The 26,945-nt window shown below is 41.1% G+C and overlaps 2 protein-coding genes across 2 annotated transcripts; one reads left to right on the forward strand and one right to left on the reverse strand.

The window, feature by feature from the left end:
* Positions 1-1,362: 1,362 nt before the first annotated feature.
* On the reverse strand, positions 1,363-8,989 carry LOC128066564 (EKC/KEOPS complex subunit GON7). The gene is made up of 2 exons (XM_052659602.1): positions 8,773-8,989; positions 1,363-2,453 (listed from the first exon to the last, which is right to left on the reverse strand). Exons 1-2 carry the CDS (start codon positions 8,978-8,980, stop codon positions 2,362-2,364), a joined length of 300 nt encoding a protein of 99 aa, XP_052515562.1. The 5' UTR covers positions 8,981-8,989; the 3' UTR covers positions 1,363-2,361.
* Positions 8,990-9,211: 222 nt separating this feature from the next.
* LOC128066544 (putative E3 ubiquitin-protein ligase UBR7) lies at positions 9,212-26,665 on the forward strand. Its single transcript, XM_052659572.1, has 11 exons — positions 9,212-9,384; positions 11,273-11,406; positions 12,000-12,060; positions 13,167-13,262; positions 14,442-14,495; positions 14,865-14,970; positions 17,099-17,307; positions 17,478-17,627; positions 18,141-18,303; positions 19,857-19,918; positions 24,428-26,665. The coding sequence occupies exons 1-11, from the start codon at positions 9,235-9,237 to the stop codon at positions 24,518-24,520; spliced, it is 1,278 nt and encodes a 425-aa protein (XP_052515532.1). The 5' UTR covers positions 9,212-9,234; the 3' UTR covers positions 24,521-26,665.
* Positions 26,666-26,945: the final 280 nt, after the last annotated feature.

Raw genomic sequence — 26,945 nt, forward strand, 5'->3', positions numbered from 1 at the left:
GTAGCCAAGCAACAGCAACCTATTATAAAAGAGTAAAAGTTCTTGTCCTTGGTCACAGAACTTTATTGAAGTATTTCTTAATGTGACACAAAAGCACTGACTTTTAGAACACACATCTATTTGTCTATGCCCATGTATTTCACATTTAGAACTCCATGTTTCATATTTTAAAAGATTATCTCAGTCTAGCATCAAGCTTATTTTTAGGTAGGATGGTGGGGTTGACTTTCTTTTATGAAAGTAAAGTTGTTTACTTTTACTTAAGCTGTTTCAGACATTAACTGTGTCCTGTATGTCTGTGGCTATTGTTATTACCTTTTAAAGGCAGCAGATTAGAAAATCAGCAAGGCATTTCTCTTATACTGGTTCTTCAAACTAGTCCCTCACACCTTCAAAACCTTTTTTGTCATACATGTGGCTCACTTATGAAGACAGTATTAGAATCAGAAAAAGATCCATCAGACTTATAACCCAGACCTCTAAACACCAGACCACAAGCATGAATATCTTGGTATTTCTTCTTTATAAACATATTTACTAAACAAAGGAGATAAAATGTTCAGAAGCAAAGTTCAGGTATTACTTTAAAACTATGAACTATTGTAATTTCACAGGTTAAGGTTTTTTTTTTTAGTTTGGCTGTGCCGGGTCTTAGTTGCAGCACTCGGGATATTTAGTTGCAGCGTGTGCGATCTAGTTCCCTGACCAGGGATTGAAACCAGGCCCCGTGCATTGGGAGCTTGGAGTCTTAACCACTGGATCACCAGGGAAGTCCCAAGTTTTTCTAAGGAATGTATAAAGATAAAAGATTATTGTAAATCAGTAACTGACCTAAAGTTCCAATAGCAGAGACATATCACAAACTAAACAAACAAGGTAATTTCTGACCATTTATAACTTTTTCTAGTTGGTATTGTTTTTATTACATAAGAGTACTTGGTAGAAGCCTGATATTCCAACTAAAACAATACTATAAACATATAAAAAGGTGTGTAAATTCAATTTCCTTTACACCATGTACTTTGTAAGCTACAGATTTCAGAATATGTAATTGTGAAAGTACTATGGTAATCTTTTAAAGGCTGTGTGTATAACCCAGCTCTGCCAGTAAGTTCTGTAACTCAAGGAAAATATCTAAGATTCAGTTCATCTCTGAGTAAATCATATAATCTATATGATTACTTCCAACTCTAAAATTCTGTGACTATTTGTGTTTCAATATCTACCTGTTACTTGATTTGATTCCCTGTAGTTTAGCCATCAAAATAAATCAGGAAATATTTATATGTGTAGTAAATGAAAAATATCTTAGTCCCTCTGACAAGCAGAAAAGGAATACATACACACACACATTTTAGGAATATATACATATATGTATTTAAAGGATCTGATAGTTCCTTGTTAAGCAAAATCAAAGTCTGACTACAGAATGACATGAAATATCTTAAGTTACAGTCAACACAGGTTGCTTACCTAAAGACTTATACCTGTGTTAACATAAACAGCGTATCACCAGCATAAAAGCACACCCCAATTTGACTCTCTTAAGGTACAAGTTAAACATCTATCTGTTGAGTGGTATCATCTCCAGAAGTCTGTATATTGAGTTCAGGTGTGGATTCAAGATTTTCTTGGGTCTCTCTCAAGGGCTCTCCTTCCCTTCAATATTTCTCACTATTCCCATTTTCCTTCTACTTACATGGAATTGCCATTCTTAAATTTAAATTAACTAATAAATTTATTTGGCCGCACCAGGTCTTAGTTGTGGCATGTGCAGAATCTTCAGTCTTCATTTCGTCATGCTGGGTCTTTAGTTGTGGCATGCAAACTCTAGCTGCAGCGTGCAGGATCTAGTTCCCTGACCAGGGAAGGAACCTAGGCCCCCTGCATTGGGAATGCAGAGTCTTAGCCACTTGACCACCAAGGAAGCACCTGCCATTTTTAAATTTAACACCTCATTTTCATCACTCGCTCATGTCAGTTCCTTGAAATGTTATTGTCCATAAACCTTGACATGTATTTCCATAACAGAAGCAGAAGCTAAAACATGTGGACACCACACAATTTAATCCAATGGGTATTTAAAAAGTATAAAGTAAGAATTCAGTTGCCAACTTACTGGATATCACACATTATTAAATGTCTATTTCCATGATCTGAAACTGACTTCTCACCCAAGAAAAGGGATTCATTTCTATGCATTTATGTCTTTCTTTGATGAACACAGAAAAGTTTCCTCTTTGACAAAACTGTCCCAGGGCAAAATACAAACGCTTTCCAAATTAGAGCACAAGTTCCTTAAATGTCAGTGTGTGGTAAAATAAAATACGGTAGCAGTCTTTTAAATTTCATAAAAGCTAGTTAAGCTGGTTTTTGCCGTTTTGCAGATGGTCCATCTGAATTAGTTCTGTTATCAGTGTTATTTTCATCTTCTGAATCATCTTCATCATCACCTTTTAAAACAAATATTTGTTGTATGACAGTATGTTCAGTCGTTGAAAGAAATATAGATAGCTAAAATGGTTGATAATGAGACCATTTCACTTCAGGGATTAATAAAACAATGCACATATCAAATCAGCAATATGTACAGTTAAAAAGACTGCAGGAATTATGATGCTTAAAACCTTTCCCATCTATCATTTTTCGTGGGAGATATAATTCATACACCATAAAATTCATTTTCAAAGTGTACAGATTATTGATTTAGATAGTCACTAGGTTATAAAACCATCACCACTAACTCTAGAATACATTTCATCTTCCAAGAAAGAAATCTCATACCAATTAGCAGTCACTTCCCCTTCCTGGGTCGGGAAGATCTGCTGAAGAAGGGTTAGGCTACCCACTCCAGTATTCCTGGGATTTCCTTGTGGCTCTGTTGGTAAAGAATCCACCTGCATTGCGGGAGACCTGGGTTTGATCCCTGGGTTGGGAAGATCCCCTGGAGAAGGGAAAGGGTACCCACTCCAGTATTCTGGCTTGGAGAATCCCATGGACTGTATAGTCCATGTGGTCCCAAAGAGTCAGACACAACTGAGCGACTTTCACTTTCACTTCCCATTCCCCTTAGCACATGGCAACCACTAATCTACTTTCCTCATTTAACTTATATGCAGAGTGTATCATGAGAAATGCTGGGCTGGATGAAGCACAAGCTGGAATCAAGACTGCCAGGAGAAGTATCAATGACCTCAGATATGCAGATGACACCACCCTTATAGCAGAAAGAGAAGAGGAACTAAAGAGCCTCTTGATGAAAGTGAAATAGGAGAGTGAAAAAGCTGGCTTAAAACTCAACATTCAAAAAATGAAGATCATGGCATCCAGTCCCATCACTCCATGACAAATAGATGAGGAAACAATGGAAAGTGAGACTTTAATTTCTTGGGCTCCAAAATCACTACAGATGGTGACTTCAGCCATGAAATTAAAAGATGCTTGTTCCTTGGAAGGAAAGCTATGACAAACCTAGACAGCATATTAAAAAGCAGAGACATCACTTTGACAACAAAAGTCTATACAGTCAAAGCGATGGTTTTTTCAGTAGTCATGTATGGATATAAGAGTTATAAAGAAGGCTGAATGTCAAAGAATTGATGCTTTTCAACTGTGGTGTTGGAGAAGACTCTTGAGAGTCCCTTGGCTTGCAAGGATATGAAACCAGTCAATCCTAAAGGAAATCAACCCTGAATATTCACTGGAAGGACTGATGCTAGGCTCCAATACTCTGGCCACCTGATGTGAAGAGCTGACTCACTGGAAAAGACCCTGATGCTGGGAAAGATTGAGTGGAGGAGGAGAAGGGGACAACAGAGGATGAGATGGTTGGATGGCATCACTGACTCAATGGACATGAGTTTGATAAAACTCCAGGAGTTGGTGATGGACAGGGAGGCCTGGTGTGCTTTGGTCCAAGGAGTCGCAAAGAGTTGGACATGACTGAGCGACTGAACAACAACAAAAGTCTATTTTCTTACCCCTCAGTTTTGTCTGTTCTGGACATTTCATATAAATGAATCAAAATATATGGCCTTTTGTGTCTGCCTTCTTTCACTTATGCTTTCAAAGTTCATTTACATTGTATAGCATTTATCAGTACTTCATTCCTTTTTGTTGCTGAGGAATATTCTACCGTATGGATACACATTTTGCATATCCACTCATAAGATGATGGATATTTGTGTTATTTCTACTTTTTAGCTATTATCAATAATGTGGCTATGAACACATGTGCATTTGTTTTTATGGGAACATGTTTCCAGCTGTCTTGGGAGAACCTGGAGTAGAACTTTAGGACTAGAACTGTTGGGTCGAATGATAATTTTACATTTAACTTTTCTGAGGAACTACTGAAGTGTTTTCCAAAGAAGGCACCCCATTTTACGTTTCCACCAGCAAAGTATGAGGGCTCCAATTTCTTCACATCCTAGTCAAAACACGTTACTGTTCTTTACAATTATAGCCTTCCTGGTGGGTATGACACGCTATGTCATTGTGGCTTTGATTTGCCTTTCTCTAAAAGCCAGTGATGTTCAGCATCTTTTCATGTGCTTACTGGCCATTTGTATATCTTATTCGGTCAAGTTTTCTGCACGCCTGGCAATTGGATTGTCTTTTTTGGTCATTATGATGATTTTTTTTTTCAACTGAAGTATAACTGACCCACAACACTGTTAGTACCAGGTTTATAACACCATGACTCAGTATTCCTATACAGAAAAAATGATCACCATTTGTCATTTTAGTATTGCATTCTATCACTTTTGTAATATTTACATTTAAAAAATTTTGTACTTGTTAATTGAGACATGATTCATATAAGATGAAATTCATCATTTTAATCGCCATCATTTTTTTTTTTTCTGGGCTACACCACAGGGCACGAGGGATGTTAGTTCCCCAATCAGGGATCAAACCTGTGCTTCCCGCAGTGCAAGCATATAGTCTTAACCAGTGGAGCGCCAGGGAAGTCCCTCTATCATTTTCAACAAAGGAAATTCAAACTGAAACTCCTTGGGGACTTGATTAAACATACAAAAGCATGTCCTCATATATGAAGCTATTAATGACCCATTATTAGCAGAAAAAGTAGAAGTTATTTTTCCAGCAAGCCATTTTTTAAATGGCTCCATCTGTACCTGTCCTTATTCCAATGACAGTATTTTCAACGGTTTAGAGAGGATCTTTTGGAGCCAAGAACCAGGACTTCATGCTGATGGAAAACAATCTACTGTCTGAAATTCACATAATATTCTGAGTTGGTTCTATCATATTATCTGGCACTATCAAGATGTAAACAAGATGGAAAGAAAAGGAAAGTACAGTACAGTTTAAGCTCCTCTACAAAGGAGTTACACCTTCATGATCACAGCCTTGTCATGGTGAAGGGGCTTGCGTTATTCAATGAAGCTGCAAGCCATGTTGCGCAGTGCCACCCAAGATGGATGCGTCATAGTGAAGAATTCTGATAAAACATGGTCCACTGGAGAAGGAAATGCCAATCCACTCCAGTATTCTTGTCTAGAGAACCCCATGGACAATATGAAAAGGCAAAAAGATGACGCTAGAAGATGAGCCCCCAGGTTGGAAGGTGTCCAATATGCTACTGGGGAAGAGCAGAGGGCAATTACTAATAGCCCCAGAAAAATGAAGCAGCTGGGGTAAAGCAGGAATGATGCTCAGTCATGGATGTGTCTGGTGGTGAAAGTAAAGTCTGATGTTGTAAAGAACAATATTGCATAGAAACCAAGAATGTCTGGAAGGTAAACTGGACACAGTCAAGTAGGAAATGACAAGAGTGAACATGAACATCTTAGGAATCAGTGAACTAAGATGGACAGGAATGGGCGAATTTAATTCAGACAACCATTATATCTACTACAGTGGTTAAGAATCCTTTGGAAAGAAATGAAGTAGCCCTCATAGTCAACAAAAGAGTCTGAAATGCAGTACTTGGGTGCAATCTCAAAAACGAAAGAATGATCTCGGTTCGTTTCCAAGGCAAACCAGTCAACATCACAGTAACCCAAGTCGATGTCTCAACCACTGATGCTGAAGAAGCTAAAGTTGACTGGTTGTATGAAGACCTACAACTTCTAGAACTAATACCAAAAATGATGTCCTTTTCATCATAGGGGACTGGAATGCAAAAGCAGGAAGTCAAGAGATACCTGGAGAAACAGGTAAGTTTGGCCTTGGAGTACAAAATGAAGCAGGGCAAAGGTTAAGAGTATTGTCAAGAGAACACGCTGGTCGTAGCAAACACCTTTTTCCAATGACCGAAGAGATGCCTCTACACATGGACATCACTATCTGCTCAATACTGAAATCAGACTGATTATGTTCTTTGCAACTTAAGATGGAGAAGCTCCACATAGTCATGATCTGGAGCTGACTGTGGCTCATATCATGAACTCCTTATTATAAAATTCATGTTTAAATGGAAGAAAGTAGGGGAAAATCACTAGGCCATTCAAGTATGACCTAAATAAAATCACTTATGATTATACAGTGGAGGTGACAAATAGATTCAAGGAATTAGATTTGCAGACAGAGTGCCTGAAGAACTATGGATGGAGGTTTGTAACACTGTGCAGTAGGCAGTGACCAAAACCATTCCAAAGTAAAAGAAACGCAAGAAGGTAAAGTGGTTGTCCAAGGAGGCTTTACAAAGAGCTGAGGAAAGAAGAGAGGTGAAAAGCAAGGGAGAAAGAGAAAGATATACCCTTTTGAATGCAGAGTTCCAAAGAATATTAAGGAGAGATAAGAAGGCCTTCTTAATGAACAATGCAAAGAAACAGAAAATAATAGAATGGGAAAGACAGATCTCTTCAAGAAAATTGGAGACACCAAGGGAACATTTCATGCAAAGACAGGCATGATAAAAGGACAGAAATGGTAAGGACCTAACAGAAGCAGAAGAAATTAAGAGGTGGCAAGACTACACAGAAGAACTATACAAGAAGTCTTAATGACACGGATAACCACAATAGTGTGGTCACTCACCTAGAGCTGGATATCCTGGAGTCTGAAGTCAAGTGGACCTTAGGACTATGAACAAACCTAATGTAGGTGATAGAACTCCAGCTGAGCTATTTAGAATCTTAAAAGATGATGCTGTTTGATATGTCAGCAAATTTGGAAAACTCAGCAGTGGCCAGAGGACTGGAAAAGGTCAGTTTTTATTCCAATCCCCAAACCGTATGCGGTCAAGAAACAACAGTTAGAACTAGACAGGAAACAACAAACTTGTTCAAAATTGGGAAAGGAGTACATCAAAGCTGTATATTGTCACTCTGCTTATTCCAAGCTGGATGAAGCACAAGCTGGAATCAAGAGTGCCAGGAGAAGTATCAATAACATCAGATACACAGATAATACCACCTTAATGGCAGAAAGTGAAGAGCAACTAAAGAACCTCTTGATGAAGCTGAAAGAGGAGAGTGAAGAAGCTGGCTTAAAACTCAACATTCAAAGACAAAGAAGATGGCACCCAGTCCCATCACTTCATGACAGATAGATGGGGAAAAAGTGGAAGCAGTGACAGATTTTATTTTCTTGGGCTCCAAAATCACGGCAGACAGTGACTGCAGCCACGAAATTAAGACACTTGATCCTTGGAAGGAAAGCTATGACAAACCTAGACAGTGTATTAAAAGCACAGACATCACTCTGACGACAAAGGTCTGTATAGTCAAAGCTATGGTTTTTTCAGTAGTCATGTACAGATGTGAGAGTTGGTCCATAAAGAAGGCTGAGTGCTGAAGAACTGATGCTTTTGAACTGTGGTACTGGAGAAGACTCTTGAGGGTCCCTTGGAAGGCAAGGAGATGAAATCTGTTAATCCAAAAGAAAATCAACCCTGAATATTCATTGGATGGACTGATGCTGAAGCTGAAGCTCCAATAATTTGGCCACCTGAGGCAAAGAGCTGACTCACTGGAAAAGACTGATGCTAGGAAAGATTGAGGGCAGATGGAGAAGGGGGAGACAAAGGATGAGATGGCTGGATGGCACTGCAGTTTAAATGTACCTGAATTTGAGCAAGCTCTGGGAGACAGAGAAGGACAGAGGAGCCTGGTGTGCTACAGTCCATGGAGTTGCAGAGTTGGACACAACTGAGCGACTGAACCTCAACAACAATAGGGGAAGTAAGCCCTGAGTTCAATATTTAGTTCTTAGGTTCTTCAGCTCAGGGTATTCAAGACAAGACTTAAGAATACAGTTAAAATTTCCATTTCTGCTTTCAAACTGCACCTACCACACTGGGAAATGAAAGGAGTCCCTGACAGTGAAGCCTTGTTTATCTGAAATCTATTCCAATCTTCAGAACCTGTTCCTATTCTGTAATAGATGGCGGTCTTCCAAACATATTTGTAAGTTCACGCCTGGGAAAATTCCTTTCCATCCTTCTAAGTCCAGCTTAGAAGTCATGCTCTTTCTGAAGCCTTCTTGGGTTCTTTAGGTTTGCAATAGTTACAGAGAAGCCTAGGGTCATTCCTTCTACTCTTTAATAAGAATGTTTGTCTGTCTAACCTCCCACAGAGTTCCATAAGAACAGGAACTGAGTCGCATTCACGTCATTCTTTCTCCAGAGTTCAGCCCAGTGACTGGCACAGGGCCGCAGGCGTTCAGCACGTTTTTTGTGTGACATAAATGAAAAGAGAATCGTGAAAAGGAGTCCTGCTAAATGAGTCCAGGTACAGCCCAAATTTCTCCGGGCGCCCCTGCCCGCCCTCCTGTCGCTCCCTGAACCGTCTCAAAGCTCACCGTCCAAGGCCTCGTCGGGAGCCGCCGTCCCCCGGTCCTGTGCTTCCGGCTGTACCTGAGAGCCGAAGAGCTCAGTCACCAGCTCCCTCATCTGAGCCACACCGGACAACAAGCTCTGGAATGGGTCGGTGACGCCCGGCGCCTCACAAGGCACCCGCAGCTGCTGTCGCTGCCCTTCCAGTCCGATGTACTCGCCCAACAGCTCCATAGCGACCGCTACGCTTCAGGAGCGCGCCACAGTGAGTTGCCACCGGAAACGGAAACCAGCCCGTCGCGGGCGCAGGCGCGGAGAAGGGAGAGGCTTGACTTCCGTTTGTCGGAAGTCGCTCCTCCCCCTTCCTTCGCTCCCTGTCTTTGGGATTGGTGTCTGGCACCGAGGCCCCGCCTCCTCCGGCCCCGCCCCTCGCGGACGCTTTTCCCGCCTCCGCCGGGGCCGATCTGCGGTCCGGGTGACAGTTGAGGATGGCCGGAGCTGAGGAGCCAGCTGGGCGACAGTCGGAGTTGGAGCCCGTGGTATCGTTGGTCGATGTACTTGAGGAGGACGAGGAGCTGGAGAATGAGGCTTGCGCCGTCCTGGGCGGCAGTGACTCGGAGAAGTGCTCCTACTCGCAGGTGGGCGCGCGGCTCGGCCCTCGCCTCCGCTGAACCTCCCTTTCCCCACCCGCCTTACCCTCTCTCTTCCCGCCGGCCGCGGCCGGCACCCTGTGGTGGTCCAGCGCAGCTGATGGTCGTAGGCTTCCCCATCCCAGGCCCAGGTGCCCTTTTACACTTAGTCTTCTGAGCCCCTTCTAACCTGTGGCCAGCAGGACGCCCCTCCTTTCTCGATTTTCCTCTGTCAGGCCCCCGACGTTTCTCCGGTTTTGGCCCCGGAGCAGCTGCTCTTTCCTTCCTTCCTCGTCTCTTCTCTGTGCCCCGGCCGCTTTTCACCAAACCAACCCCGTGACCTTTCACATCCTGAGTATCTTTGTCCATACTTTTCCCATCCTCAGAGTATTTGCTGGGTACTAAACGGAAGAGTCAAAGAATGAAAGGAGAGAGCTCTGGGTTTGAAAATCTCTCCGCGTAGGCTGGACTCCTGGACAGCTGGTTCCTCTGCAGTTTAGTTTGACAAGTGCTAGCTGTTTTTTTTTGGCGAGAGGAAGCAAGTACCACGTCTCTCTGCCGTTGGCCCCCCAGGGGGATAGACCGGAACCCGAACAGCTGGTGGCACTGGCAAAGGAAAGGAGGGGAGGAGAGATGGCATTCGGAAGATGGTGGGAACAAGGACTGGAGGGGCTGTGACGTAGTGTTTGGTGACTCATTCTATGTTTCTAGGTTCAAAAATGGAGAAAGGTGGGTAGAAGAAAACTGATGAGAGATGGTACTTGATAGGAAGAAGGTTATCTTCCAGGCAGGTGGAGTGGAACATTGCAGGATGGGGAGAGAGACATGGGGTCTTTACGTGGTGTGGCTTGAGATCACAATACCAGTTGTCATCAATGACCAGTTGAGTTTACACTGCAAAGTGGTTAGATTTTTTTTTTTTTTAATACACCTGGCTTCAGAGGTATTTAATGTTGGCTGATATTTTAAAACCTTTGGTCGCCACTGGAACAACTTTTTCTCTGTTTGCCTTTTTTAAAAAAGCCTGTAAGTTATTTTTGAAAGGTAGTTAGATTTTTAAAACAGACTTCCTTAAAAAATTTTTTTGTATTGTTGTAAAATACGTGGAAAAGTGAAGAAACCATGTATAAGTCTTGGGAAAGCAAAACTGAAAACACCTGCAGGTACATACCACACAGATCAAGAAATAGAACATTACCAGCATCACAGAAGCTTTCCTGGGACTCCCTTCTTCTCAGAAGATGGCAGCCATTATCAGGATTTGCTTTTCTCTCAACTTTTTATTTTGAAATGTTTAAAGTCTACAGTTAAAATGAAAAAATAATATTATGAACACCTGTGTACCTTCACATATATTCACTTTTTAATATTTTACCACATTTGTTTTATCTTTTACTTCTTCACTGTAATATACTTTGTTTTTGTTTCCTGAACCAGTTGAAAATAAATTTCAGACCATGACACTTCAACTCTAAATATGTCAGCATACATCTTAAAATCAAAGGGATTCATTTTTAATGCACTGGTTTTCTCTTTGGTGGAATCACAAGCATTTTCCAAAATTAAAGTATGATTATTCCTTACATAAGCTTACACACATTCTCCTGTATTTTCATGTGTTAAAATAGTTAAGCAGACCGGTTTATTCACAGCTGACTAAAAATGTTAACTTCTGTCACTTTGAGAAAAAGTTATATGAAACGTGTATGAAACCTGCAACAGTGTTTTGGTATTCTATTGTATATGCTTTTTTATTAGTCTCAGTGGCTTTTACAGGAAGATCTTGACCACAGATCATCTGATTTCAGTTATTTCTCAGATCATAGTATGGGCATTAGGTCGCTCTGCCAGTGTTTCATCAGATTCCGGTCTTTTTCCATTTTGGGGCTGTCTTTAGGGTTCAGTAAAGAGACAAGCACTGTATGCCTGCAGTACCTGCACTCCAGAGGGAGAAGAACCGGCAGGAATTTGCCTGGCTTGCAGTTACGAATGTCATGGAAGTCATAAACTATTTGAGCTGTACACGAAAAGGTAAACTGGTCAGAGATTGATGCTGGATGCTTTTCAAATGTTTAGATTCTTTTCCAGTTGCACTTTTTTTCTTAATCATGTTTTTGCATTCAGAGTAGTTGTGCCCTGGTAAAATTTAATGCAGTTGTTTTAGATAATGTAATCGGAAAGAACAGTTCTTCCAGGGGAACTTTTAAAATATAATTATGAGGCAAACTCAGACTACTCCTGCTATCCTTCCACTGTGTGTGTGTGAGATACAGATATTTGTCTTTATGCATGTTAATTTCTTGGAGAAGGAAATGGCAATCCACTCCAGTATTCTTACCCGGAGAATTCCATGGACAGGGGAGCCTGGTGGGCTACGGTCCGTGGGATCGCAAAGAGTCAGACATGACTGGGCACACAGCACACACATGTTAATTTATAGAATTATTAAATCTTTTATTGTAATATGCTTGGGAAAATTGCGGATTGGATACATGAACAACAACCAAGTCCAATTTTTAGATCCTAGAAGCTAATTGAAAGGGAAGAGGCTATGATATGAATGTAAAGAGTAGTCCTTACATTTAGAAGAAAAATTAAAATTGGCTCTTCCTCCTTTCTTTCAGAAATTTTCGTTGTGATTGTGGAAACAGCAAGTTTAAAAATTTGGAATGCAAATTGTTTCCTGTAAGTAACCACAGTAAACGATAAATGCATGAAAAGTAGCTAAGATTTGTATTTGTCCTAGGGGATAAAACCAAGAATTTTCAAAAAGGAAGTTCTATGCTTCTTCTTTGCCAATGGGCAAATCAATGTTAGACTGTAGCCCAGTTTTTTATTTGTTGGAAAGCTAAGCAACCTGTTCAGAGCCTACCTATAGATTGTAATTAATATGAAAGGTTTTGGGGGTAGTGTTCTAAAGTGATTCAGGTTCAGTTGTGTTGATTGTGCTCATGCTCTAAGGCTTTTTAAAGAAAAGGGTATGACTTTTAAAACAATAAATAAAACTGGGCAATAATGAGCATGGGCTTTTGCAAAAGTTTTTCACTGCTTTTTGGATAATAAAGACTATCTTCTACAATAACTTAAGTGAAATACCAAAAATGAAACAGAAAATAAGGGACTTTACAGTGTGTGAAGTCGCTCAGTCATATCCGACTCTTTGTGACCCCATGGACTGTAGCCTGTACAGACCCCATGGACTGTAGGCTCCTCCGTCCATGGGATTTTCCAGGCAAGAATACTGGAGTGGGATGCCATTTCCTTCTCCAGAGGATCTTACCCACACAGGGATCGAACCTGGGTCTCCCGCATTGTAAGCAGATGCTTTACCGTCTGAGCCACCAGGGAGGTCACTTTACAGTATTCAGTCCTAATTGCTTAAGTTGTCATGCTCTTTCCCTCCTTCAAAGATTATTTTTAGACAACTTCTTTGCCTACTTTTCACCTCCTAGTAATTTGGGGGCTTTGACTATCATAGCTGGGCATTAAGAAATATTTTGAAATTCTAGACGAGTGTCAGCTTCCATAGGTTGATAGTTAATATTTATGATTCATTCTCCCCCAATTGGTACAAAGAAGGTATAGAAAATAAATTTTATTTTTCCCTTGTATCCTGGAGAAAGTATTACTTATAAAGTAATAAATTTTTTCCTTTGTACTTTGAAGACTAGCTTCCAGGGGAGGGAGGGGGTACAGATATTTAGTGCACAAATTTATTGAATGCATAAATTCCATGATGCATGAAATTATAAAGTTAGGCCATGTTTTATATTGAAATTAATATCTTTCAGGACAAAGCAAAAATAAATTCTGGCAATAAGTACAATGACAACTTTTTTGGATTGTACTGCATTTGCAAGAGACCTTACCCTGATCCTGAAGATGAGGTAAGAGATTTGGAGGTCAGCACCAGGACTGTGTCATCTCCAGCCTTCACTTCCCAGCCTCTTGTCATATTTGGCTCTTTAGCTGTTCAGCAGGGATTTGGGGATTGTGAAAGTATTCTAGATTTATCCCTTCTTATGACTCTGACCTGAAGCTACAAGTAGTACAGAGCCCAACTATTTTTCTCTTTCTTACATCATGAGAAATTCTGGACAGGACTTTATCAAGGCCAGAACTTTTTTCCTTCTCCCCTCTCTTTTCCTGCCTGTTTGGTCCTTTTCTCTGAATACTTTCCAGAAAATGACCTTCAACTTCTCGCATTCCTGCAAGGAAAGAAAATAGGGTGCACAAACTGGATTCGCTTAAAAACTTCAATTAGAGGTGTATGCAAAATTTTAAAAGAATTGTTGTTCTTCCTCATTCCTGTACCTTCTTACCTCCCAGACGTAACCACTGTTAACACTTTTGGTGTATATATTTTTAGACCTTTTTCTGTGCACATATAAGTGAGTGAATGTGTGCTTCAATTTCTAGTTTCCTTTTCTTTTGACAAAGACAAAATTCTGTAATTCACTGTGCAACTTGCTACAATTCACATTACCTCCCTGGGCCTGGGTTTATGTGTGAAATGAAAATATATTACTTATTCATAAAGTTTTGTGGGAATCAGATAGTAAGTAACTGATATGAAAGTGTTGATAATTACTCACAAAGTGCTTATCTCAGTGTAATCCTTTTATAGCCCCAGTTCATGGGGAAAGAACTTCTTTGACCCTTTGAATTGCTGTTTCTCCCTGTCTCCTTGATTTTTTGCATGTGGTTAGTGACCCACTCCAGTGTTCTTGCCTGGAGAATCCCAGGGATGGTGGAGCCTGGTGGGCTGCCGTCTGTGGGGTCGCACAGAGTTGGACACGACTGAAGTGACTTAGCAGCAGCAGCAGTGGCCTTACAGAATTGGTAGAGAATTATTTAATATCTGATTCTAATGTGTGCCAGATTTACTTTGAAATTCCAGAGTTCATTGTCAGTCAGTTCAGTTGCTAAGTCATGTCTGACTCTTTGCAACCCCATGGACTTCAGTACACCAGGCTTCCCTGGAGAAGGGAATGGCTGTGTTCTTGTCTTGAGAACCCCATGAATTCACTGTAACCATTAACAAACAAATTGCTTTTCTATGTTAGATTCCAGATGAGATGATCCAGTGTATAGTCTGTGAAGATTGGTTCCATGGAAGGGTAAGGAGAGCTTTGACCTTTTAAACCCGTTGTCTTTACAAAAAAGAAAAGATCTTGTCTTTTTTTTTTTAATATTTATTTATTTGGCTGAGTCTGATCTTAGTTGTGGCATATGGAATCTAGTTTCCTAACCAGGGACTGAACTGAAGCCCTTGGCATTGGAAACACAGAGTCTTAGCCACTGGGTCACCAGAGAAGTCCCAAAAAGATCTTGTCTTTTGGAATTAAATTATATTTCACATTATCACTGCTCTTATAAAAAATACTACAGATATGATCAATGTACTGTTGCAATATTTTATAAAATAATGAACTTTTTGGACAACTTGGTGATCATAAGGAAAATAACTTGGTTTTCTGTGTTCACAGCATCTTGGCGCCATTCCTCCTGAGAGTGGGGATTTCCAAGAGATGGTGTGCCAGGCTTGTATGAAGCGCTGTTCTTTCTTGTGGGCTTATGCTGCACAGCTGGCAGGTAAGAGTCTCTGTGGAGTTGGCATGCCTCCAACCTGGGCCACAATACAAATCAGTACAGTTTGTTCAGTATCTAAGTTTTAGCTACGATGTTTTTCACTGTGTACTTTTCCTTTATTTTATGAGGGGAATGGCTAACAAACAATGCTGTGGTAGTTTCAGGTAAACAGCAAAGGGACTCAGCCATACATATACATGTGTCCATTCTTCCCCAAACTCTCCTCCCATCCAGGCTGCCACATAACATTGGACAGAGTTCCATTTTTAAGAGACTCTATGGTGTAGAAAAAAGTACAAGATCTGTTCCTTCTCCACAAGGTGCTTATAGATAGATTGGGAGACTGCCAAGAACCAATTTGTACTTAAATGGCATGATGCAGATTATGGATGAGACCAGAATTGGAGAAAATGGAGAAAGAAGTTTTTAAGGGGATTTTGGAAGATAACAGAACCCAAACAAGTTGTTCTTAAATATAAAACATGCTATTGGTTGAGGAGGAGGTGGTGACAGTTTGTCATCTAATGCTTTTACTATACTTAAGAAATTGACCCCAAACCACTAATTAGTAATGAATGTTCTTAAGTATGAAATATTTTCAGTTCAGTTCAGTTGCTCAGTTGTGTCCGACTCTTTGCGACCCCATGAATTGCAGCACGCCAGGCCTCCCTGTCCATCACCAACTCCCGGAGTTCACCCAGACTCAGGTCCATCGAGTCAGTGATGCCATCCAGCTATCTCATCCTCGGTCATCCCCTTCTCCTGCCCCCAATCCCTGCCAGCATCAGAGTCTTTTCCAGTGAGTCAACTCTTCACATGAGGTGGCCAAAGTACTGAAATACTTTATTTTACTCTTAATGTTATATGTGTTTATTTTTTAAATGGTAGTAATTCATTGTATCTGTTCTGGCCTCATAATTTCTTGCCCTTCTCACCTTTAGCGAACACTTCACCATACAAACCTCGAGCAGCATCCTGTGTTTTTGTTTTGTCTCCAAGTTCTTGTACTTGGTGTGTCCTCTTTCTGTTCATATGCTTTGTATGTGTGTTTTTAAAAAAATTTATTTATCTTTAATTGAAGGATAATTACTTTATAATTACCGTGTTGGTTTCTACCATACATCAGCACAAATCAACCTGTTCATATCCTTTTCAATTACGTCTCACTTTCGGCTGGACCTGAATCTTTTTCTCATTCACTGGATTTTCTTAACCCTTCCCCTCTGCCCCTTCTTCATTTCCTTCCCTGTCAGCAGATGGCCTCATTTCCTAATAAACTGAAAAGCCATCCTCCAGTGTGAGTTCCCTTGTCATTTCTCTGCTCTCTGTCATTTCTGTCTCTGCAAGCGTCCTTTCTAATTTCCTCCTCGCCTAAAGAAAAGCTGTTGTTTTTGCAAAACTACCCTTCTCCTGTGTTTGCAGCTAAATCTCTTCCTATTGCCTCTTGCTTCTTTGGTGTCCCTGGGTCTTTAACATCTATAGTATTTTCCTTTCTCATTTACATATAAAATATTTAAGGTAGTGATGGATATATTTTTTTTTAGCTCTTTTTTCCAGATGGTTTTTTTTTTTCTGTTCTTGGTTCACATTTTGTTTTTTACTAAAGTGTAATTACTTGACAATGTTCTGTTAATTTCTGCTGCACAGTGAAGTGAATCAGCTCTGAGAGGCTCTACAGTGTCTGTTGCACATGCATGCGTACTCAGTTGCTCAGTCATGTGACCCCACAGACTATAGCCTGCCAGGCTTTGTTCATGGGCTTTTCCAGGCAAGAATATTGAAGTGGGTTGCCAGTTCCTCCTCCAGGGGATCTTCCTGACCCAGGAATTGAATCTGCATCTCCTGCATCTCGTGCATTGGCAGACAGATTCTCCACCATTGAGCCGCATATATCCCTTCCCTCTTGAACCCACCCTTCCCACCAGTGATGGATATTTTTAAATTTTCTGTTATTTGACACTTTAGAATAGGCAGGCATAAAAAAGTGTTATTTCCTTTCTCATTATTCCAGAGATTAAGGTTAACTCTCTCCTTTTCCAGATTCTGAAGTATTTTTTAATCAAACTAAGTGATTTCATTGTCTCACTGGTGTGGATATGTGTGTGTATGTGTGTTTTCATTGAACCTACAGTAACCAAAGTAACTACTGAAGATGATGGGTTGGTGCTGAATGTTGATGGAGTAGGTGATCAAGAAGTTATCAAAACTGAAAATGGAGCTCATCAAGACAATGCCCTTGAAGAGGATGTTCCAGAACATGGAAAGGCTATTGTGAAGGAAGTTAAAGCAGAGCAGACAAACGAACCATGTACCAGCTCTAGTTCTGAATCTGATCTCCAGGTAACAAAATGAAATCTGAGCTGTAAAATAAAACTTAAGCAAAATTAATTCTGTAAGCTATGTAGCTTTGGATTTCAGTTGTACCTTTTGCCTAAAAGAAATCCTTTTACAAAATCTAAACTTTGAAAACGATGATAGTTTAAAATACACACTTCAAAACTTAATTTCAGAAAGCATTTCAGAATCAGCGTCTCAACACAGAATCACAGTCTGGCTGCAAACTTCAGGAGCTTAAAGTTAAGCAGTTTATAAAGAAAGACACTGCCACCTATTGGCCCCTGAACTGGCGTAGCAAGTTGTGTACCTGCAAAGACTGTATGGTAAGTACCAGATCATGTTCAACATTAAGTGTTTTGTGGACAGATGCCTAAAATAAGAACACCTGGAAAGTTTATTTATGAAATTGATATTAGAGTATAGGGAACGTAAGTTTTTTTTTTAATGTTAAGCAAATTTATGAATTAGTGTTTGCAGTCTGAATGTTTATGGAAGCAGTTAAGAATGATGCAGTACTTCTTATTTACTTATCTTCATTTCAGTGGAAAATAGCTTTTCTATATCATAGAATTACTTGGAAACACAAATTTCTTGAAAGTTACAGTAAGTTGATTTTTAAATAAAAATCTCTTAGATCGTGCAGTATCCACTGGAAGTTGGGAGATTTCTAAGAGAAATTTGGGCAGAAAGAATAAATCCTTCAAGCAGCTCTGCTGAAAGGCTGGGGTTTTTCTGGATATTAGAAAACTTGAACAAATTTTTGGTGATTCTCATGAGATCGACTTTCTGAGAATGACATACAGTTCTAATGGGGAAACTGGTTTTATTTTTTAAAGAAAATGTATGGCGATCTAGATGTCCTGTTCCTGACAGATGAGTATGACACAGTTCTGGCTTATGAAAACAAAGGCAAGGTTGACCAGGCAACTGACAGGAGAGACCCTCTAATGGACACCCTTAATAGCATGAACAGAGTCCAGCAAGTGGAACTTATTTGTGGTAAATATTGTTTGTGAAAATTCATAAAGTTCATGAAGTTTCCTTCACCATTAAAAAATTATATAGAAGGAGAACAACTAAAAATGGCTTAAATTTGGAATTGTATAGTAAGCCTCACTTATACTTGCTTGATTGTAACATTGCTGAGTATTTAGCTACCATTTCCATTGAGTCAGGGTTAAATGCTAGAATAATTGCATGCTTGAGAAACCATAACATGCTGTTTTGATTAAGGGTAGATGTGTAAGTATAGAATAAGAAGAAATCAATTTCTTTTTCCATTCATTGAAACAATTTTCATTGAACATTACATGCCATCTTTTTGACAGTTGTTGAGATGCTTCAGTGGTTCACAGGAAACCCACTAGAAGGGAAAATATTCCCAAACCCTTAATTGCAGGCTTTTACATTTTTTCCCCCAGCATGCCCAACTTATTTTTGTGATTTCTGTCCTAGACGGTTTTTACTCGGATGCCACCACTTTTGTACCCCTTTTCTGACAGTGGTTATTTCTGTCTTGCGCATGTAACTATTTGATTAATTTCCTTTTGCCTTTATTAGACTAAAAGCTTTTTGGGGATAGAGTATATAACTTGAGGGATATAACCCTCAAGTTTCCATGTATATAATACAAATTGTTAAGTGAGATGAATTTTAAAACTTAATGTTTGACAAGTCCAAGATACTTTAGCACTAGAATTACAGATGGGAAACCTTTTAAAAAATTCTCGGCTGTAGCAACAGATTTTATTTTCTTGGGCTCCAGAATCACTGCAGACAGTGTCTGTGGCCACAGAATTAAAAGACGCTTGCTCCTTGGCAGAAAAGCTATGACAAATCTAGACAGCATATTTCAAAGTGGAGACTTTACTTTGCTGACAAAGGCCCATATAGTCAAAGCTATGGTTTTTCCAGTAGTCATGTATGAATGTGAGAGTTAGACCATAAAGCAGGCTGAGTGCCAAAGAATTGATGCTTTCGAATCATGGTGCTGGAGAAGACTTGAGAATCCCTTGGACTGTGAGGAGATCAACTAGTCAATCCTAAAGGATATCAACCCTGAATATTCATTGGGAGGACTGATGCTGAAGCTGAAGCTCCAGTACTTTGGCCAGCTGATGCAAAGAGCCAACTCATTGGAAAAGAGGGCAAGAGGAGAGGGGGCAACAGAGGATGAGATGGTTGGATGGCATCACTGACTCAATGGACATGAGTTTGATCAAGCTTCAGAAGATAGTGAAGGACAGGGAAGCCTGCCATGCTGTAGTTCATGGGGTTGCAAAGGGTTGGATAAGCCGTAGCGACTAAACAACAGTCTTTTTGGGAGTGGGAGTATCTGTTCCTCGCGGGTTTATTTAATGAAAAAGGGTTCCCAGATGTCAAAGTGAGGGAATTGGGGAGAAATTGAGAACAAATTTCTATGCAGATTTCACTTGAAAAAAAATAGATAAACTATTAAAATACTCAAATATTAATGGTCAGGGAATCTTTTGTTCCTAAATGCAAATGGATTGTCTGAAGTCTGTGTCCTTTGCTTTGTTGTTTTGATTTAGAATACAATGACTTGAAGACTGAACTTAAAGACTATCTCAAGAGATTTGCTGATGAAGGCACAGTAAGTAGAGTTAACGAATTTTAATCATAGCCCTGTATGTTTTGAATAAAGTTTCTTTTTTTTTGAAGTGCAGTTGATTTACAGTTTTATGTTACTTTCAAGTGTACAGCATAATAATTCAATATTTTTATAGGTTAGGGTTACTCCTTTTAAAATCATTATAAAATATTAGCTATATTCCCTTGGTGTGTGTGTTTGTGTGTATATACATACAATATCTTTTTTAGCCATTCATCTCTTGATGGACACTTAAGTTGCTTCCATATCTTGGTTATTATAAGTAATGCTGCTCTGAACATTGGGGTACATGTATCTTTTTGAATTAGTGTTTTTGTTTTCTTTGTATATATACCTGTGTGCTGTGCTGTGCTGAGTTGCTCAGTCGTGTCCAACTCTTTGAGACCCCATGGACTGTAGCTGGCCAGGCTCCTCTGTCCCTGGGGATTCTCCAGGCAAGAATACTGGAGAGGGTTGCCATGCCCTCCTCCAGGGCATCTTCCCAACCCAGGTGTTAAACCCAGGTCTTCCGCATTGCAGGCAGATTCTTTACTGTCCTGGATATATACCTAGAAGTAATTAACTGGATCACATGGTGGTTCTGTTTCTTTTTTTGAGGGGCCTTCATACTATTTTCCATATTTCATTTTCTCTGATGAAAAAGGTGACTGAGAGTGTAGTACAGGTAGAGGGAAGGGAGATGAATAGTAGCGAAACACCACCAGACTAGCCGCATTAGGAGTCCTGCCCAAGCCTCCAGATGAGGGATGGAATAGTCACCCAGGATCTTGAGAGAGCAGTGGTAGCTTAGGAGGGGCCATTGGATTGGCCATACTGATTCTCCCAGTCCTGATCATCCAGCAGGATTTCTTGGAGGAGGAAGCAAAAATGACCAGTCAGGAAAAAAATTTAAGCCAGACCTCTTTTCTGTGATTTGGGGTTCTATAGTTTAGAATAAAACAACTTGATAATTGGGGGCTAAAATATTTGTCTTGCTGGTTAGGACAGTCTAACAACTTTTAAGAGTGACACTAACTCTATAATGTGTAATCTTTTTTTTTAAAATTCATTTATTTATTGATTTGGTTCTGTCAGTCTGAGTTGTACTTTTGTCTAGTTTCAGCACGTGGGCTTAGATGCCCACCTGGGCATGTGGATCTAGTTCCTTGACCAGGGATCAAACCCACATACCCTGCACTGGAAGGTGAATTCCTAACCACTGGACCAGTAGGGGAGTCCCTACAGTGTCTAATCTTGTAAAATAGTTCTCCAGATGAATTTTCAAATACTTCCTAGCTCTTTACTACTCATATGTGTTTATGATGGAATTTTTTTCTAAAATACTTTTCTATCTTCGAAAGGGAGATATAAAATAAAACTTAACTTTTCTCTTCATGGCCTCCAGCTGTCCTTCTGGACAGTAAATGTTCTGCTCTGCTACCGCCAGACAGACTAACGAAGTCAGACCTGGATCTGACAGACACTTAGGACACGCCCTGAGACTTGCTTTCTTGGGAGAAGTCTTTGCAGGCCGAGCGCTTTCTCATCACTGTGGGAAGGACTTGTAGCTGCCTGGATAGCTGGCACTGCTGTCTTGTGGCAGAATGAATTGTGGAGTCTGAGGGTAAAGAGCCTTCTGAAATGGTTTGCTCATTTTTAGAGAATGTTCCTCGTTGTCACTGTTTATGTCCTTTTGTTTCCCAGCAGCTCTTAACTGTCAGTTATTCTCATTTCTGTTGCAGAGGCTGTCCTCTGCTTAATGTGGCCTCCGCCTTCTCTCGCCGGCACTGCAAGCGTCCACGGGTGTAACTGTTTTAAGCTCTGCACTGTTAGTGGCCGTTCCAGGTCTCCCAGCTGTGTCAGTCAGCAGTGTCGGAGCGTGCACTTGTGCTTCTCCTTCTGTGTAGTGTGTGGTTGCTGTGCTCATTATTGATTTTGTTTCACACACACTTAAAATTACACACAAGAAAAAAGTAGGTGTGGTGTCTTTTGTTTTTCACATTTGAAACAACTTTATCCAGAGTATTCACACGTGTCTTCAACATATGGATCTTTGTTATCACTGGAGCCATTCTTAATGAGTCTGAGGTAATTTTTAAATCCTATGTGATGATTTGAAAGACAGAAAAATTCTTTATTGTTTGTTTTCAATATTACTAACTAGATCTTTACAAACACCTTAAGTTGTCATAAAGCTTGTCTGCTTTGGTTGCGTTTGTCCATAATATGGTCTGTTTTTTGTTTGTTTGCTTTTTTTTCTTTTTCTTTTTCATAATAAGGTCTAGATGTTGTCAAATAATGGCCTGCCCTTTATTTAATGTTTGTGTCTGACTTAAAAAAGAAACTTAGAAACTACACATTTTCTGAGACAAACCAATAAAATGATTTTATTACTGGACCCAAGTATTTTTAGGGCTTCTCCAGTGGCTCAGCAATAAAGAACTGGCCTGCCAATATAGGAGATGTAGGTTCGATCCTTGGGTCAGGAAGATCCTCTGGAGAAGGAAATGGCAACCCACTCCAGTATTCTTGCCTGGAGAATCCCATGGACAGAGGAGCCTGGCGGTACACAGTCCATGGTGTCGCAGAAGAGTTGGACACAACTTAGTGACTTAATAAACATATTCTTTAGCATTTCTACTGTTTCTGTTGGCTGTGACCATTTGAGGAGGTCTGGAAACTAAAAATGACACACTCTATAGTTTGTGGGCTCTTAAGTCTCCTCTTACTGTATCCTTGCCAGAGAAATGGTTGCCTTGCCTTGCCTTTCAGTGTTTAATATCTGTGATCCAAGCGAGGGACAGAGGCTTCACGTCGGAACTCCCTAGCATCCTACCTGTTAGCGTTTATAAGTGGACATTGCCAAGCCCAGCAGCTCAGCACTCTGAGCCGCGGTAACCTCAGTGTGTGTTGGCCGTCTCCATCCTGAGTCTGTGAGGGCTTCTCATTCCCACTGGTTGACCTCCAGCTTATTCTCAGTGCCTGTGAGGCCAGCGTCAGCTACCAGTCTGGTAGAATACTGACAAAATGTGAACTTCTTTCAAGGATTAGTCAGTATCTTACCCCAGTGAGTTATTCAGGTTGGCTTTGCCTCTTGGGGATGTTTGTACTCTCACTCCTGGGGAGAGGAGAAGGAAGTTTTCACTTTACACACAAGTATTTGTATTCTCTTTTCCTTCTCTTTCTCCTCCTTGGTCCCTGCATTCCAGTGCTTGCTTTTTCTCTTTTCCTCTCCATACTCCACCTTTATTTCCTCATGATAATAAGAATGTTACAAAATTAAAAATCTTGTTGGTAACAGTGTGCTGCCTTTGTAATTACACATCTCATCAGGGCTTCCCTGGCGTCCAGCGGTCTGAAAGCAGCAGACACGGGTCCATCCCTGGTCCATCCCTGGTCAGTCGAGGAACTAGGATCCTGGTCAATAAGTAATAAAAAGCAAGACCCACAGCAACAAACCTGTCAATTGTGGCACAAACTCCCTCTTGGAGTAAGCAGGAACTCCTTCTGGGTCATCCCGGTTTACTTTTTTAATCCATATTCCCCCTTATTTCCTTAGTTTTAATGTTCTATTTTGCTGATAATCATAAACACTTTTGTGTGATGTTCTAATCCTTTTTCCAATAAAATTCAAGATAAATTTCTCATTGTTATTGTATAACATGGATATTCCATTGACTTGAAAGTACTGCTTCCATAGTTTTTGCCAATTATTTTTCTGTTTATATAGCAAATGTCTTTAATTTTGGATTCCTCCTTTTTTTTTTTTCTTCAGTATAGAGGAGAGAGCACAAGTGTCAAAAAAGCCATCTTTGTTTGCTGGGGTGCTTGTGCAGAACTGAGGGACATTCCCAGGATAGCCGTGTCTCGAGGGAGCACAGTGTCCTCAAGGAGACCTTGGGGCCTCAGTGTTCATGCTGGTTCTGTCACTTCTCTTTTCAGCTGACAGTATTCATAGAGAGCCTACTCTGCGCCAGGCAGGGCTTTCACAGGCATTACATCTCATCTGCTCTTCAAATGGTCCTGTTAGATGGGTACTGCTTTCATCTCTCCGTTAAAAAAAAAAAATTTTATGTATTTGGCTGCATTGGGTCTCAGTTGCATTATGCAGGATCTTTCCTTGCTGTGCACAAGCTCTCTAGCTGTGGTGTTCGGGCCTAGTGCTGGACAGTATGTGGAGTCTTAGTTCCTTGGCCAGGGATTGAACCCACATCCCCTGCGCTGCAAGACAGATCCCTAACCTACCGGACCACATGGAAGTCCCCCTTTTGTCTCATTTCAATGAGGAACCCAAAGGTGGCGGTGGACCCCACACTCGGCACCAGTGTGCTATGTGCTTACTATGAGACCCTGACCCAGCCAGTCTGAGCCTGGATGAGGGCATCTGTGCAGCAGAGAGAGGATAACTAGGCACTGGAATAACCCTCATCACCGATGTTGTTGGACTTGACTGTGACTGACGGCTCTTCTGTAATGTGGCTGCCTTTCCTAATCTTTGCTTTCTATCCACAGGTGGTTAAGAGAGAGGACATCCAGCAGTTCTTTGAAGAATTTCAGTCAAAAAAGAGAAGAAGAGTGGACGGGATGCAGTATTATTGCAGCTAGAGAGGAGTGCGGCGCCTTCTATCCAGGCGGGGGAAGACCCACTTCCTGTTCCAGGAATAAAAGAGGCCGCCTCCTCCAGCCTTGAGCTTCCTTCACTCTCCTTAACGACAGTAGCCACAATGTTTATGCTGATTTCACAACCAGCATTCTTCTTTCTGACTCAGCTAAATGCAACTCATTCCACAGACTTGAGCTCCCCTACCCCACCCCGGTCTAGCCAGGGTTATTTGTTCAGAACTTTCAAGAAGTTTGATTTGGTTTTGAAAAAGTAAACTTATCTTTTTTTATCCCCCTAATGATTTGTTCTTTTAACTCCCAAGTGTGTCTACTCTGCCACAGCCTCTGTCTTCCAGGACCTGCTTTGAGGAGCGTTGCAGAAGCCCTCCTGTCAGCTCCACAGGCCCCCTCACCCCTCGGATCGTGGTGCCTTGGGTCAAAGCTTCCTCAAGCCTGGTCTGCTTCCCTCCCTTGTCCCTGTTTCCTGAAGTTTGGTCATGGCCTAGAAGGGACCTCAGAGCTTGCTTCTTCTAGGCTGACCCTCCAGAGTTAGCCAGGACTGCAGCTTTTTGGTCTAGATGTGTGTCACAGGCAAGGAGGTTGGCTGATGGCAGGATTGAGGAAGCCTACCTTTGTTACAAATTTTACTAATAAATTTAAAGTGGAAATGTCATTCACAAATCTACTGACACTAGAATATTAGAATTTCAGTACTGTAGTGCTCACAGGGCTTCCTGGAGAAAATCTGCCATTATATCAAGACTAGTCCCTCTCTGCTGCCTAGAAAATAGACCGGGTACTACCCTGTGAAATCTTGGTGGTTTACGAAGTCCTCCGAGTTTCTTTATATTATCAGGGATATTCATAAGCATATATTAAGAATAGACCTATTTTGATATTGTTCTGTTAAGAAAATGTTACTAGAAGCCCAGTAAATTATTTCCCCCTTAAATCTGTGCTGAAGAAAAAACATACTGGCTTAGCCTGCTTGTAAGGAGCTGGGCCAGTGAGTGCCCTGTTTTGGGAGAGGCAGACTGGAGGAGATCCCAGACAAGGCCCCAGGCCGCGCAGATAATGAGCTTTAAGTAAAGAATAGTCCCTAATGTCAGTCCGCAGCTGAGTCCCTAATAAGTGTGAGATCTTTTGAAGAACCTCACGGGGTATTGTACAAAAGCCCGTATTTGAGGGGATGTCCTTTCAGTTGGTTTGACGTGTCTTTAAAGCCCCTCAGTCTGTGTGGAAAACACCTTTCAATAAACAAGAGCCCTCAGCTGCTCTCTCCCTCTGGAGGAGCATGGTCTTTCCTGATGGTAGACAACACACTTTGAGGTGTGTGACTATAAGCATTTGAGGCTTTGGGGCCACAAGTGTATATTAATATTTTTTGTGTGTCCAGCAGTCATAAGTACCCACCGATCCCTCAGTATGGTGAACTCGGCCTACAGAAGGCAAAGGCCTTCAAGAAATAGTACAGTTCATGTTTTTCTGCCTCAGACCTCCTAATTCCAGATCCCCAGGAAGAGTGATGTGTGGAGCGGGAAGATCTCGTGGCCACAGGAGAGGCGTGTGTGCTCTGAGCTGGCCTTGTGGAAGGCTGAAGTGGCCAGGGCCAGAGCTCCGGGCATCTCCGAGAGGGCCGCCACCCTCAGCTTGGGAGCTCTCTGTTCCAAGCCTGAGGATTTTTGAACCCCTCTCTGCAAGGTGATACTAGTTGTATACCATTATGGCCTGAAAGGCTCTATCATCTCAGGCATATGATTTAACCACCAGAAAGTTCCTTCCTTCTTATGACAGGTCAGGACCAAGTCTCAGCATCCCTGTGCAGCGCAAGCAAACCCCGAGTGCTGAAGGGCTTGTTTTAGGAAAGGTACTGTTCCTCTCACGTTAACCAGAAAACCTCTTTTTTTTTTTTTAAACCTGTTGTTCACAACTAGTTTTCTTATTGACTGTATTGGACCGTCTCTTCTTGTAGAGACTGATTTTGGCCAACATGTGGCAGTTGATATTAATGCATGTTTTATGCAAAATGAGAATACGATATTACTTTCAAGGAGTTCTGGCATTGTATGTGCGTTTTTGTAGAGTTGTTACTGGACTTACAATTACATACTTAACTCTAATCAGGTTTCTGTAAAAATTTAAATAAATCAATTCAAAATAGTGGCTTTTCAGATGGCTTCTCGTCACATTTAAATGTATACGGCCTCCATTTGCAGATGCAGGAACCATGTGAGTCCACTGCGGCAGCTCCATCCACTCTGGGGCCTGCTCCAGTGGAGGGGCTGGCTCCAGTCTCCCCAGTACGATGTGGCCTGATCCCAGGACACACACACACCCCCCAGATCTCAGGTCTTGCCAGCAGAGCTCCTTCACACACGGGTGCACACACATATACACACCCAGCTTTACAACACCTGAGGAGTGTGCA

This window comes from Budorcas taxicolor, chromosome 21 (genome assembly GCF_023091745.1).
Source record: "Budorcas taxicolor isolate Tak-1 chromosome 21, Takin1.1, whole genome shotgun sequence".
Lineage (NCBI taxonomy): Eukaryota > Metazoa > Chordata > Mammalia > Artiodactyla > Bovidae > Budorcas > Budorcas taxicolor.